Consider the following 16,073-nt stretch of genomic DNA (forward strand, 5'->3'; position numbering starts at 1 on the left):
CCTAGAAATGTCCCTGTGAAGATCCTCAGGAGCTTAATTACATGCTTCTATACATGTCCATGGCTACTTTAGTCTTGACACTGCTGAGTAATGTGGTTTGTGACTAAATTCCACTGAGACTTCCTGAGGATTTTCTTAGTTAGCGTATAACTACTAGACTTGACTAGACTAATGGAAAACAAATGGGACTTGATAGAGGAGCATCCCTGTTTGTTTGGGGTTTTTTTGGTTTTGTGGGGGGTTTTTTGTGGGTTTTTGTTTTGTTTTGTTTTTTAAATCCAGTCAGTCTGGCTAGAAAATATGTGGCCCAGCTTCATATATATTCTCTACCTGAATTTATGACCTGATTCTCCTAAGAATGTTATAATCCTCAGAGAATGTGGAATCCTAGAGTAAGATTTTTATGTTTTGTTATTTGAGTTTTGCATCAGAAAATTAAATATTTGTGTTTATGGGAAATACTATAACAACAAGACTGTCCCTGTAGGTTTGGTGGGAGGACATTTGTCTGAATCTGGAGATCTAGGTTCTGCCACTGCCTTGGAGAACGTGTAGCTCTATATAGTTAGAACCTCTTTTCAAGACTGGCTTCCCTTCTAGAGTATTAAAGTGTCTGAAATATTTGTCTAAGAGAATGATTTCAAATAAATTCAAAATCTTATTTTTTCAGTGAAAATATATGTTTTTGTAAGCAGAATAACTCTTATTTAACAAGTATATTTCATCTTCTGGGCACATTGCTGAGAACTGCACTAATATTTTTGTAATTCATGCCTTCCATCTAGACAGCTGTATAATTTAATCTCCGGAGTTATGCTTATGTGGGGGTCACAAGCCAGTGTCATGCAGTGGGCACTGGGGGAAAAGAAGGGATTAGATTTCACAGGATAAACATTGCTATTTTGTGATAGTATATATCAAGAATTACTCCATGAAGAGCAAGAGAATTATTCTAAACTTTTTCTTCAACACCCTGAATAGAAATAGCCTAGTAACACCAGAAGCTCAGGGCAAAATTTGCAGTGGACTCTTCCTCTTTCTACCCCATCTGGCAACTTATTGGCCAAGGTTTAAAATTAATAAAATTAATTAAAATTAATACTTACAAATGATCCTGCTGTCAGTCTTTGTTTTCACATTGGTTTTGTTAAGAAGGAAGGAAGTAACATTGTGGACTCTGTGTGCCGCTACAAGAAAGTGGGGCAGGTTTGTTTGGTTTTGTGTATGTGTTTGTATGATGTTTGTGTTTTGTCCTTATGCCCTTTCATGCCAATGTATAATTCTTTTCTTCCATCTTCTGTCTTGGATAGCAGTAGTCACCTGTAAAAGTGTCATTCTTGCAAGTATCAGTGAGAAAAAATAAATTCTTGCAGTCTGTACATAAATGAATCATGGAAGATATTTTTGTATATAGATATGTAAACGTTTTTGTAATGTTAGTATTCTCATTTTTGTTTGTTACAGTGATGTATGGTTGCATTTTGGTGTGGATATTATGGAGAAATACAGTGTAGGAGAGCTCAGAGGAGAGAGCAGGACGGTCTTAAGTTTGATTTTACTTTTGCAGTCTCTTTAACATTCACCTTGATGTAATTCAGATAAGATTTAAATAGAGGAAAAAAAGTGTAAATAAGATAATCATTTGGTTGATTCCGATCAAATAGAAACATGGAAATGTCTTATATGGCCCTAGGTTACAGTAACAAGGTTTTCTTCAGAGCGTCCTCACCTACCCTGAGCATGGGACTTTGTGACAATTCCCTGTGATATAAGATAGGAGTATCTAAAATAAAACCATTTAACTGTACAGAAGTAAAATATGGTTGAAAAGGGGAGAACTTGGTGCATAAACTCTAAAACTTTAGCCCTGAATGCATTATGTTCCATAACATGGTAGGGTTATGGCAAGGTAATGTACTATTTGCATTTTATTTTTCCCTTGGGGATAGGAATTATTGCAGGAATTCTGGCTTTCTGACATAATTTCCCCTTACAAAAAGCAGATGAAATCTCAGGGTCCTTTCTGTTTCTTCATACTTGCCATGCTTCAGTCTGTCAGTTGTGTGTCTAAACATAGGTTGATGTGTTTTCTCCTTTTCTAGGAGATGATAGAAGTCTTTCAAGCTCATCTTCAGATACCAGCCGCTCGGATGTTAGCGTTGGGAGCAGACTGACAATTTGGCCTGAACAGTCTTCAGCCAGCACTTCTCAAGAGAGTCACGGACTGGCAGCTGCAAAGGGCATTCATCTTGGGGAGGAAAAGACCCTTCCAGAAGGGGCACGTGGCATCACAAAACCACCTCCAAAGCCCCTCCGATCTAGACAGCTACAGGAAATAGGTCGTCAGAGTTCTTCTGACAGTGGAATAGCTACTGGTAGTCACTCTTCTTACTCTGGAAGCTTTTCTTCCTATGCTGGGAGCTTGGACATTTGCCACGGTGATGAATTTGGATCACTACTAAGCTTGCCATTGAACTTTCCTTCGGATCAGAATTTATGTACTTGTCCTCACAGTGAGCCCCAGAGAGGTGCGGGATCAGAGTATCAGGTTCCCAGCTCTCTCAGACATATTTATGATATACCCAGGAGTTTCTTACAGGCAGCTTCTAAAGATGTGCAACCGAAGAGTGCAGATTCCATGCTACCCAAGGACCAGGCCCGGTCACCTCAAGGTGCTAGTGACCCAAAACTGCTACTACCACACCCGGAAGCACGCAGGGTACCTGAGCACAGCCAGGACAGAGGGAGGCCTTCATCCTTACTCGCGGAAAGCAGCAAGGACTCAAGTGATGAGACATATGTGGATTTTGTTTCGAGGTGGTCAGACACAAAACCACAAGGACAGGGGTCAGACTCCAAAAGTAGTGAGTTGTCACCACCTAGTGGGGCCTCAGCTGACCCCTATGACACATGTAGCCCCCATCTTGGGATGACAAGAGCTCTTTTTTCAGCTTGTCCAATCTGTGGTGGACTAAAGGTAAATACCTAACACTGAGCAGATGCTAACAAGCCTTACTTAATATGGCATGATTAATTTAAAATGACTTAAGTTGCAAGTCATAAATACTATTATTTCCTTTATAATTTGAATTGGTAATAACTTTTGTGTTGTTTATGCTCAAGTTGAGAGGCTTAGCACACAGATTTCTCAAAAACCGTGCCTGATCAAGAAAACACTGAACAGTATAGGCCATCAGTCATTACTTTTAAATTGGCCAATTTTGGGTTTGGGTGTATGTGCGTGGCTTACAGTGACAGAGACAGAAGCTTTACAGGCACATGAGAGGGCTGAATTTGTCATATAATTGCAATATAGCATGAAGGTCATTGATCTGTCTTACTGCTGGTATTTCAAAAGAAGAAAGAAGGGAGGCCAAATAGTATGTGCTGCTCTTTAGGTGACCACAGTACATACTTTTTATTTTATTGATGTTTTTCTTTTCTGTATCATTGTAGTTTGAGCATGTCTTGCACAAGAAGCCAGATTAGCGAAGCTGCTCACTTGAGAAAGAGAAGATAGTCAAGTTAGCATGGCAGTCCATAGCAGATCAAATAATCTGAGCAACCTGATCTAGTTAGCGGTGTCCCTACTCCTGCAGGGGGGTTGGACTAGATGACCTCTAGGGGTCCCTTCCAACCCAAAACATTCTATGATTCTATGATCCAGTATTATAACTGGCCAGGCTACTTTAAAGGAGGTGTACAAAAACTCATTAGTGGTGTACTACCAGGACGGTGTATTTGCAGAAAAAAAATGTTTGATCACCAGTCACATAAAGACTTAAAACCTGAAGCATGGAAATTCATATGTCTTTCTAAACACATTTGCCAGTATCAGTTACTATGACTGATATTCCCGTAAGTTCTTTTCGGACACTACTAAATTCTTGGCTTTTTATGTCAGTAAGCTTTATACATTAGTTGTACATTGCATGGAAAAAATATTTGTTTTTACCTATTCTGGAGAAGAACTTTTTGGTGAATGTTTGCTAAATTAGAAGAAGGTAAAGCTGTTTGTAGTGGTGAGCTGTTGAAAGGCTGGGAAGGTTCAAGGGAGTTGCTCAAATTAAGGAATGAGTGAAGTAGGGATTCAGCAAGAGATATTTTTGTTTGAGGAATTAAGTATTGCCACTGAAGTGTGTACATTTTAATTGAGCATGTGGGATTACATAAATCACTGCTACGAAAAGGGCTCGAGTGTATAGTAAATTATGAAAGAAAAATGAAAATATTATAAACTTGAGGGATTATTTTCTTCTCATGAGGTATTTCATGCATTTGCATCATTGACTGACTTCATGTGTCTAAAAACTGGAAAATGCTGTCTGCCTGAGGCGCTCGTATAGCCTCTGTAACAGCACCTTGGACGTTACTTTATCATGTACTTGCAGCATTTAGGAGGTAGGGAGGCGCCGGTGTGACAGGCTAAGGTTGTGTCTACACTGATCATTAGGATTGGTGTTCCTCCAACACCATCCTTGCCAGCCATTGGCACCAAAGGCCCTCACTAGCCCTCTAGCCTAATTCTGAAAGCTTGGTGGGTGCAAGGGCTTGAGATTCAGCCTCCCACTTCTGTTCTTTCTGCAGCGCAGGCAGCGGGGTGCACAGTGGGGTGCTCAGCAGTGTGTCTGCTGCTGGCTTCCGGAGTCTGCTGCCTGTAGTTAGAAAGAAGTTGGGAAAAATGCACAAGACTGATTGCTGGAAGGGCTGTAGTCTGGGATCAGAAAGCTCCAAGATGGCTTTGTTATAGGCAGTGAGGAAAGAATTAGTAAGGTACAGTTAGTTCACACGGTCTAAATGTTTCTGGGTGATCTGAATTGTCAGTTTAGACAGGAATTTATCAAAATTTACCCTGGACATCTGTGGCAGACAGGAAGCTGAAAGTGAGTATTCCATTGTGTATCTTCAGAGCTACTGAAGGCTACATTATGTCACTCCTTTAACTGCCCGTTGACCCCAACAAAATACATGCCCACATCTTTTATTGCAAAGTGCAAGTGTCAAGTTTCATGGTGTTTCTAGTTGCCCTAATAATATCAGTTGGCAAGAATTTCAGGAATTGTCAATATTTAAACAATTTTAGCGAGAGAAATGCTAATGCAACACTTACTAACTCCTGTTTTAGCATGAGATATGCACATCTGCTTCTTATCTTTTTTTCCTACCCATTTGTAAGCATTCAGGAAAGATGTCTCATTAAATGAAATGATTCATGGGTTTGTTTTTACTTCTGAATGAAAAAATAACCTTTTGATACATTGTCCTGAACTGTCAAGATGAGTTATTTCAGTTATTAATGGACACAGTCTTTGGCTTTTCTCATGATGAATACAGTGAAAGCACAAATCCATATGCTGTAACTAAACAATAATTCTTACTCCTTGTGCTCTGAACAGAATATGTTTAAGGTGCAGTTAGGGCCAGGAGGAGTTGATTTATAGATTAATGAAGCCACCAGGTTTTCACACTTATTCAAATTCATGTTCAAAATCGTTTAGTGTGCCAGGGTTTGGAGTTCCTCTGCGATTTCAAGTTAAGCTGTTAATTAAATTGTGTTGATGATTTTTAAATGCCTACTATTTAAAGTGAGTGAGTGACCTGAGTAGAGGAAAGTCAACAGCACTAAAAAAGGATATACGCCTTGGTTTGTTTTCTGCCCTGTATGTAAACTTTGGCAAATCGAGGTTAGATTTGGGCATGTTGTCTGTGTGTGTTGGAGTTCAGCACGTGAAGAGTCGGAGACAGGGTGCAGGATGAAGACGTGCGTATGTGGAAGGCATGGTGGTGGTCATGATTGGGATTGACTTGGTTAAGAACCACCTGCTCCACTAATGACAAGGATGATGATGAACATAGGGAGAACATACCCGGGGAAAGTGCCAAGGTTCAAGCAGAAAATAGGGCAAGGAAGCCTTTCTGTTTCACTCTGGATGAAGAATAGAACCAGCATGAAGAAAGTCACTAAATATTGCTTCTATTATTTCTATATTGTATTTCATATTAGACATTGGGGATTAATAAGCAAGCATGCAGGGTGATTTGCTTTCTGTTGTATGATATTGTGGTATGCTCAAGATGTTTTTCTTGACAAACTTCCCAAGGTGTGCCTTTGCTATGTAATTTTTGCCTAGGCGATTTCGGTGCTATAGATTATTGCAGAGATGAATTCTTTGTGTATTGTAAGTATATTCCAAGCTCAGAATGTTGGATTGTTATGAGATTTCTGAGTAAGCTGTAGAGATCTATTATTAGACTTATTACATTTTCAACTACTTAGCTAATACTAATACGATGAATAGAATTTCACTGTACGCTTGTTGCTCTGTAACTTCATTTGATGCTATAGTTTGAGAAATGTCAACCTTTTTTATAGGGTGTCTTTTTTTTTTTTTTTTTTACACCACTATTGTTTGTAAATTTTCTTAGAAGTCTGAAAAATAAAATTATTTTCCAACTGTTTTTGTCCTTTTGCATCTGAAAAGTACTGGGTTTAGTTTCGCTTTGCTTTTTGTCCCCTGACCTTTATCTTGCAAGCTGAATTAATATGGGATGATTATGGCTGTCTCATCACGCTACTTAGTGTTATACTCAAATCACTGTTGACAGCTCAAAATGTGCCTATTAGTAGGAATGACTTTTATGTATGTCTGGCTCCCCCTAAACTCATATTTATGTCAGTGGGAGTTCTTATGTATGTAGAAATATAGGCTTGATTACTGCTTTGGTAGTTAATTTGCCATGATAGAAGAGAAAAGAAAGTGTCGGTTTGTGTGTGGCTGTTATCATCAATCCTGTATTGGTATTCAGCCACCTACTTCAGTTGATCATTTAAAAATACCAAAGCCTCCTTGGAGACAACGGTCCCAGATTAGCAGCGGGTCTACCCAAACCCTCTGCGAGGTGTTTGTATAGCTCCTGCTACCACAGTAACTGCGTGCCTCAAACTTTGAATCTCCCAGCATATCTGTAGTAAGTGGAAATCGGGTATGCTGTGGTCATGGCACACAAAAGAGTTTAGGGGTTTGTTGGGTCGCAGGATCCACAGCGCTGAGTGGCTAAAAACCCTTCCCCAGAGGTCTGGTACCTGTCTTGGGGGGATGCAGATCTAGGTTTAAGTGGGGAGTTGCTTTGATTAGTTGATAGGAAATTTACCTCTTTTAGTGTGTTCTGTAGAAACTGCTTTGTTTTGCATTACAGCTCTAAGGGAAGGCAGGTGCATGTTTGTGCTGTGATCCTTGAGCCTTCCTCAGTACGTTTAATTGTGCAGCACCGTGCCCCTGCAGGTCTTGTTCATCACACGCAGCCTTTGGCGAGTGCAGAGTCTCTGCGTAGATCTAGAGCTACTGCGGATATCTGTGCTTCCTTTGTGCGTTGTAGACGTGGGAGAGAAGCAAGGCTGATGTGTCCTCAGGCAGAGGAGGGGCTTGAACTCTAAAGAACATCTTGCACTGAGGTCTGTTTTGTGGTCTTGCCTGGACTGATTTAACCAAGGTCATGAAGAGCCTGTAACTGGGTTGGGAATAGAGGCTTGGTCTTCCAAATCCTGTGCAAACCCCTCAACTGTGGATTTAGCTGGTGTGTCTCCTTTCATTGTAGATGCTGCTTTTGAAAGTGGTAAAAGAGAAGGCCTATAAGGGTTAAGCTTGTGTAGTGACACTCGAGAAACAGCGGATGTGGACTACGTTGCCACAGCCGTGTAACTGAGAATGTTTTCTTTTTTTTTTTGTCTTTTAATCAGGTACTTTTCTAATGTAGTATTAAAATAGATACTAAAGAAATAACAATATATAGTTATATATAGCTTTAATGTAGCTATTTTTTCCTCTGTTGGAGCCATTACCTCTTTCCCCATGAGACTGAACACCTTATGTGTTTACCTTGTAGTGTGTTTATTTCCCTGCTTTCTCAGAAAGTACAGGAACACAATTATTCATAATTACACACCTTTTACATCTCTTTTCAAAGATTTTTTTTTTTTTTTTTTACATTATTGATGTGTGATGCTGTAACATTTTTTGCTCTCTCCCACCTTCAAAAAAGCTACAGGCTATCTAAATTCTCAGTTGAGAAGGATGCATTTGTCATCTTCTACAGCATCGTTTCTACTTGTATTTCTGCTCTAATCTCAGAGCTCTGGGCACTGTCAAAACTATAACAGGAGCAGTTTGCACCTCAGAGGAATCTGGAAATCAGTTGTCGGTATTATCGACCTGAGCGACTGTGTTTGTGGGGCTCTTGTATGCTTTGATAACCCTTGGTTCTGAGTGTTATTGGCTTTTGGCATGAATTAGAAAACTTGCATTTGTGCTCTCTGCTTTTAAGATTTAATTCCAATTATTTTTCTTTGTCCTGACTGTGATACATTAATCTGTAGTGAAGTGCATCTTTCATAACATGTATCACCACTAAATGAGGTGACTGTACTGGACAACGATTTGGCAATCTGGCATTTTACTTACCTTACAGTTATTGTAAAAGGCCCTGAAATTTGTACAATAAAGTAGTGTTAGTTTTTTTGCTTTTCTAAGATTCAAAGGCATCTTTAAAAACACCGATTTCCCCACAACATCTTTCTGAAATAGAAGAAATCCATGATCATTGCTGTCCTTGACAATGAAATGCAGTCGTTTCTGGAGCTGGTTGTGCTGGCAAAAGCACACAGCACTGTGCAAATCAAAGACTGGAGCACAAGGATGGTTTCCAGTTGAAACTGGCAGAGGAAAGGGGCAGAAAAGAGGTGGGTGTAGTGTCAGGCTCAGAGCCTGATGTGATTTGTTTTCCTTTTTGTAGTTTTGGCCAGGACCCCAAGCCTATCTCAGTGTTAACTCCCATCCTCTTACTAAGATGGTCTAGGATCTGCTTATGCACTGTGATGAGATTATTTTTTTCTTCTCAGTTTACCACTGTTATTTTGTATGATATAATAATGCTTCTTGGAAATAGGCTTTACTCCCAAATAATCGAGAAGAGACCCAGCTTCCTTTTACTTTGCTGTTGCTGGTAAGGGCTCTCATAAGTGATCTGGCTCTTCCAAAGCTTTGCTTGGAGGAGGCCGCTTAATGGGTGTGACTTTGGATTTGAGACATCCCAGTAAAATACAAGACATGCCAACCCCACCAGGACTGTGCAGATCTGACTTGCTTTCAGCACTCTAGGAGGCTGCCTTAACTCTTATCTAAAAAATAATACTGAAGGTACTTCAGTGTGAGGAAAGAATCCTCACAGTGTTTGGGCTGACACTAAAAGTTCTAATCTGAATTCAGAATTGTAAGAATTAAGCTCACAGCACTTCTTGGGATCAGACGCTAAGTAGAACAGGTAGCCTATGGTCTGTAATGGGAAAAGAAGTGCCTGCCACAGGAGCACTGGTAAGTGAAATGATATTAATAATGTCAAGAGAAGAGAGCACTTTCCTACATGAGGGAACGTAGACAGTGCAGCTCAGTGGAATTCTTTCTTCTGTGCTAAATAGAAATGTTGCTGGATTGCTTTTCTGTCAGAGAGCCAGTGAAGATATTGATAAACCAGGGTATTGACTGTTTATACCCATCTGAATGAACAAAAGGGAAAAACTACTTCCCTCCCGTAAATACGTCAGGCTGGATAACAGCTTTTATTATTACTACAACTGATGGCTACTTCTTCCTCTCTTGGGAGCAATAGCTTTTCTGGAGAGAGAAAGAAGTATTTTGAAAGAAGAGGAGTCTGACAATGAAAGCTGGAAAAAAAATTACTCCCTTTGGAATGTAGGGTTTGTGGTGTTTTGGGTTTTGATCAAGTTATAAAGAGACTCAGATCACTTGGAATGTGGCCAATGGAAAATGGAAGGGTTTTTTTCCTCCGTGTCTTTCTTCTTTTTTTTTGTAAATAGAAATCCACTTCTTTATGGAAAAATCCTACAGAATCCTAGAAGGTGTTAGCAGACAGTTTCTACATTCATTTTCTAAAAGGGAGAAAGCAGAATTCACCTGCAGAGGAAGAAACGACAAAAAGAGATTAGGAAAGCATGGATTACATTGAGCTGAACTCAGAGGGAAGCGAGTAACTCCGGTGGCAACCCTGGATTAGGATTCCTAGGTTTGATTCCCATGTGGTTCCTCTCCTTCTGCAAGATCATAAAAAAAATTACTTTAAAAAAACCCCCTCAATTCCTGGACTTGCATTTCTGCAAAATGTTTGTAATGTCTACCTACATCATATTTTTAAGATCATGTATTAAAGAAGGCTATGCAGGAAATATTCTGTTTTCATTAACAGTCACTGGTATCAAAGTAATTGTGCGGCTCAGAAGGAATCGGCGAGTGTCAGTAGGATAGCAATCATTTGGATGAGATGGCTGGAGGGTTGACAGCGGCTCACTGTGAGTAGATGAGAGGATTGAAAATAGATGCTCGGCAGGGGTGCAACCTTTCCTACCAACCCTTTTTGACAGAGCCACTTAAAACTGGAAGTATGCAAATTAGGAGGATGAAATGTGTTCCAACAAATTACACAAACTGTGCTTAAATTTGACCACAGCCCATGAAAAGATACACGAATGGAATTAGTTTTGGTAATTTGAGATTCCTGATATACTTACTACTTCAAGATATCTATGGAAGTACTGTCAGTCTGGCTGATAATATCCCGTCTGGACTTGCAATCAGATTAGGTCCGCCAAACGTCAGTCATATAGAGGTTGTGGCATAGGCAAATTCTTACTGTTTCTAATAGAACTGCACAGCCCTATACCAAGTTGTATTACTTGGTTCATAAAGAGCAAATGAGGTTTTTTAATATTGGTTTAGTAAAGTTTAATAATACGGTAACTACATCTTCATACGGGTAACGGGGTTTTGGCGTTTGTTAGCAAGAAAATGGCAGGTGTGGTGACAAATCCTCTGAAGAGAAAATTGTTTATTACCTGCTCCACAAAGAAATACCCTGAAATCAATCTGAGGAATGAATCACTGAAGAATATTTACATTTTCAGAACAGAATGAATACTTCCCATAGGCAGGAGAGTTAGAAAATGCGGGTAAGCCAGTCTGGTATAGAAAAGCCTGCCAAACAGTTTTCAGGATGGACTGTTTTAAAGTTGCCTTGTGATTTTATGTATTGCTTTATTATGCATAGTGATGAATGCTGCTGCAATGCTAGGGAACATGTCTAGAGAAGAAAAAGGCAATTCTGCAAAAGTCCACGTAGCAGAGACTGGAAGAGTGGGGTTGATTGCTCTGGACCTCAGGAAATACGGAAGAAATCCGTACTAAACTTTGGTGTTCTTGCCCTGCCTGGTTTAGTGTTGGATGCATTTTACAAACCCGCATGCTGTGCTATAAAGCTCGTGGTCTAATGCAGACTCCTGGCAAGAATTTGTGATGGCAAAGTGCAGATGATGGCATTTTGGACGATGTCTCACTTTAAATCAGAGGGGAATCTCAGGGTGTGCAAGAGTGGCAAGAAGCTTGAGATTTGGACTGACCTAGGCATTTTGTGTTGTGGTTTTATTACTGTGGCTCTGACCAGCTTACCTCAGTCTGCCTAGTTGTAGAGTATCTGTATCTGGATAACATTTACTTCCCAGGGGTCTTGTAAGGATTGATGGGATGGTGTTTCTACAGTACTCTGGGTATGGACATTTCTATCCAAGTGCTAAAGATTATATGAAAGGTGATGTTTTCCAGGCTGCAATGAGAGAGACAGAAAGTTGTTTGCCTTTGAAGTGAACTGTGGAGAGAAAAGGAACTCATTAGTAAGAGTTACTAAAGAAGAAAATCAACCTGTCAGGATGGAGCAGCTGCTCTATGATTTTTTTTTATTTTTTTTTTTTTTAAATGCTGGGCAGTCTATCACTAATTTTTATAACTTCAACAAACAGTTCAAAGCCATTTTGTATTTAATGAAAGATCACAGAGCGGTGGCACTGAATGCATTATTTCAGCAGATTTTTTTGTGTGTGTGTGAAATTGAGCTTGAAGAATGGTGTCTTTTCAAGAACTGCAGAGTTACTGGGAAGAAGTTATTAGTGCAGGAACCTTTACACTCAGTGCATTCAGAAAGTCTACAACTGAGGACGTGGCAGTTGAAAATCAGGTCTTTCTAAGCGTGGGATTAGCCAGAGAGTTGAGCATTTTTTTAGCATTTTAAAAGGACCAAGATATCAAGAACATGCTTGAGGATATGACCGAAATTCAAGCCAAGTTGTAACAACGGAGGAAGAAAAGACAAGCATAATTGTGTTATGTTTTTTTTCATGTATTCTTTTCTTAAATTCTTATAGAGAGGCATATTGTGTCAAATCTAATTTTGCAACACTTTTTGATGCAACGATTTTTTTCTTTTTTTTTTTTTTTTTTTTTCTTTTGAGGTCAAAAGCCGGTTTCCCTGAATAGGCATTAGGTAAAACTCTGAGCTCTTCCTCAGTAAGAGGTGTAGGAGCAGATGACCACAGGGAACTTCTGGGACAGTTCAGGATGTCTGAGGAGCTGCAGTTAAGTATTTCAGTTAGTCAGTTGTCCCATCGTAAGTAAGTAGATAATTACTGTTGAGTTTCTTTGGTGCTGGCTAAACTCAGCTCAAGGTGTAGGAACTCTGGGTCAGAACTGTGGTATCACAATGAAACCTTAAAGTTACTGTGCCTGAGCAGCTGAGCAAATCTTTTTTGATGGTGTAAAAAACTGCTCTTTACCCCACTTTTTACTAGTTGCATACAGGCTTTTCTGTTCCATTCCTAAACTGTGGAGGGAAGGACCTCCCTGCGTTCTGGCCACCCTTGCTAGTGTAGTAACACATTGACTGATGAAGGGTCCCTTGAAAAACTCTAATTAGCTTCAGGGAGTAATTCAGCCCACGGGTGTAGGACAGATGTGTGAGGAACAATGTTATGTGGAGCTACTGTTGCTTTTCCATCCCTTCTGCTTCGGCTCCAGTGGAGTTGGACGTTTCAATATGTCTGTAACAACATGTAATTTTTTTGTGTGCGTAAAAGTTAGATGGAGCTTCCTCGGGTGGGATGGGGATGTTAAGGCCAAAACAAGTGGCTGTTAATGTGATCCATGTGATAAATGACAGCCAGGATGCGGTGAGTGAATACCAGAGTCTTACATACAGATTTTAGGCTGCAGTGAAGTGCCTTTACTGCATAGAAGCTCTGCGTGCATGTCTTCCTTGGCATTATCTTGTAGGTATTTCCATCTTGCCTTTCCTAAAGCAGGGTAGCTGAAAGAATGCAGTCCTTGAGACTTTCTCTGAAGCAGTTGAATCCCACACAAGTCCAAAGACTAGATGGAAAAGGGGCTTTAAGGTTGACTTTGTGCTCCTAAGTCTCGTCACATGAGGCTATTGGGCTACAGGCAGTACAAACTGCAGCAGCCAGCTGTCAGTCAGCTGAAATGACTGTTTCAGCAGCTGGGAATCAGTGGGACATGAGCTCTGGCTCTATTCCCTCTCCCCTAGCCACATCCTCTGCAGTAGTCTGGATTCTGTGGAATCCTCTGCTAATTCAATGCTGATTGGAAGCAATTTTGAATGTACAAGAAATTTGAGCCCGGAAAATATTAAGGAAATATAAACCTTTTCCAGATCTGGTTTATTACAAGGACAGAGAAGTGTTAAGTGGGCTATATCAGGGCTAGTAACTGTATACTTGAATCCTCTGTAGCACTAGGAAAACATTTCCAGATGAAGTTTGCCAATTCATCTCATTTCTTGAGACACAAAGTCAAGCAGAACACACGCGCTATGGAGATAACTGCTACAGAAAGCTTTGGAAAACTGCAGAAATAATTATACCTAATAATTTATAGCAGTGCTCTCCAATGTAGGAGAAGCCTGTGAGCAGTCCCCATGCATAGATAAGTATCTGTATCCTTCGAAGCTGTGCAGCTTAATTACAGTTTCTTTACCTTTGACAAACCATAATTTCAGTGAAGGGTTGGAGATAAAGGAAAACACTTGTCTTAATCTTACTATTTTGAGCTTTCTCTCCCTTATTTTGTCCCTCTACTTCCATCCATTTCTTTCTAATGATGATCATTGATTATCTTGTTAATATTTTTTTTCTGGGAGAAGTTGACTAACTTTAGCTGTAAATGTGAGGTTGAAAAAGAAGGAAAATGAATGCAAAGATGCTATTGCAAGGCTTTCATTTTTATTCTTCATCAGCTCATAATTAAGGCCACTCTACTTCTCCCTTTGTGTGGAGCAGGATGCACAGGTTATAACAAGGATTCTTTTCTTCATGTCTTTATGTGGAATGGGCTGGAAGGAAGGAATCAAATAACTTGCCTAATGTAAATTGGCATAGCTCCATTGGCTACAAAACAGGCCCAAGTGTATTTTTAGCGCAAGCACAAGCTAAGCTCTCACTGTGGAACAACACTCTTTGGGGGAAGAGGAAGAAGGAATAGACTTTTCTTAGGGCAGTCCCTAGGTGAAGCTTTCAAAGTGGTAATTACAGCTTAACATAAACATTCTCCATCTCTAAGAATTGGTAGAGGTACGTTTAATTTTTCTCTAACATCTGAGATTTCACTTTGCCAGCTTTTGAAATATTTTTATATTTCAGCCCTTCTCTACTTACTGTTTGTCGCTATAGCTGTAGAGTTGTAGTTAAACTCTATTTGCAGAAAAAATCCCCTTTTCTTCATGAATAGATAACTTGGATTTAAAGTCTTGTTGCAAGCAGAAAATTGGAGTAAAAGGGATAGTTTATGCAATTTTGTATAATTGGTGGAATTAATTTTCTGTTTATCAGAAACTTTTTGACAATAGTTGTGAAAAGTTAGGATACTTCTTGGTACAGTGGCATAAGAGCTATTTTTCATTGAAAGGTGTATAATATCTCTTATGCATGTTGGTTGAAGCTCATCCCCTTTCCTCACCAGAGAAGGAATGGCTCAGTGTCAAGAAATGAATGGGTTATTGGACCTTTTGTCTTGCATGTCTCTTCTGGTGTAAATTTGCCATAAATCACTCCTTTGCTAATCAAGAGAGCAAGGATATGCCTTTGTGAGGGGATGTGTGCCTACCTGTATATGTTAATGATTGTCCTTTTCATTTCTTTTCGGTCTCTCCAAGCTTCCTGCTAAATAGCACTTTGGTTCTGACTTTTAAAATCTTGCAATGGGCTAACGCTCCTACTGCAGCAGAGCTCTGTCGTTTCTACTGGTATGTGCTATTCTAAGAAAACGTAGAACAGCACTTCCCATTTGTCAAGCCCTCCTAATTTCCCAGGTATTTCTGCGGTACTGAGATGCTCAGCGGTGGCACAGTTAGTCTTGTGGACTTTAAAATATGAAAGAAATGGATCACGTGAGGTGTTGCATCCAGTCTATGTGTGCCTTGCCTCTCCTGTCCCGTGTGCGTGCTGAGCAAGGAGAATGAGGTGAGAACACCACGCTGCTTATTACCTGCACAGCAGAGTCAAGTCTGCTGCTATTCATGCCTGCTTGGGCCCCATCTGAGCCTTATTTTCAAGGTTACGGTAGTTTTGCTGGAGCGTCTGCCTTGAGTGGTTTTCACCTGGTGCAGAATGAGTGGAAATTAACAGGTGTGTTGTACGAGGAAGCTCGGACTAGCAAATGTGGGGAAACTGAGTGTATTTTAAATATCGAATGTTCTTGTAGTAGTGTAATGCTACCCCCTGTTGGAAGTTGGATTATACGGAATATAAACCAGAATACATGGAATTGAAACCTCTTTGACTTTGTGTACATTATTTTGTTTCCATTGCATTTGATAAGCGTCAGTCTCTATTTAAAAAAAAAAAAAAAAAAGACAAAAAGTTTTTTTGGTGTAAATAGGAAAGATATTTGCGCCCCCCCCCCAGTTACCAGAACTGAATTCAGTTTAAAATAGTCTTCTTTTCATGTTCAAATACAGCTGTGGGCACAGATGCCTGCAATTTCACTGTCTTTCTGTAGGAATACAAGTATATAACCTATTACAGTTAACGTTGATTTTTTTTGTTCGTCAACTTCTATCTACTCATAAAGGCCTTACCACTTCCAAAAGAAACACGTCCTCTCTTTTTGCATGGCTAAACCTACTCTATTCAGCTGCATGCTGAGTCACAGCACTTGTGTTCACCT

At 39.9% G+C, this 16,073-nt stretch overlaps 1 protein-coding gene across 1 annotated transcript in view; it reads left to right on the plus strand.

Moving 5' to 3' along the window:
• DOK7 (docking protein 7) overlaps window positions 1–16,073 on the plus strand; it is a gene marked incomplete at its 5' end in the record, with an annotated part of 65,405 nt that overhangs the window by 26,062 nt on the left and 23,270 nt on the right. Inside the window, 1 exon segment of the mRNA XM_035898672.1 lies at window positions 2,103–2,977. Coding sequence (XP_035754565.1) covers window positions 2,103–2,977 — 875 coding nt within the window.

The sequence above is a fragment of the Egretta garzetta genome, unplaced genomic scaffold, assembly GCF_000687185.1.
Source record: "Egretta garzetta isolate BGI_Z169 unplaced genomic scaffold, ASM68718v1 scaffold107, whole genome shotgun sequence".
Lineage (NCBI taxonomy): Eukaryota > Metazoa > Chordata > Aves > Pelecaniformes > Ardeidae > Egretta > Egretta garzetta.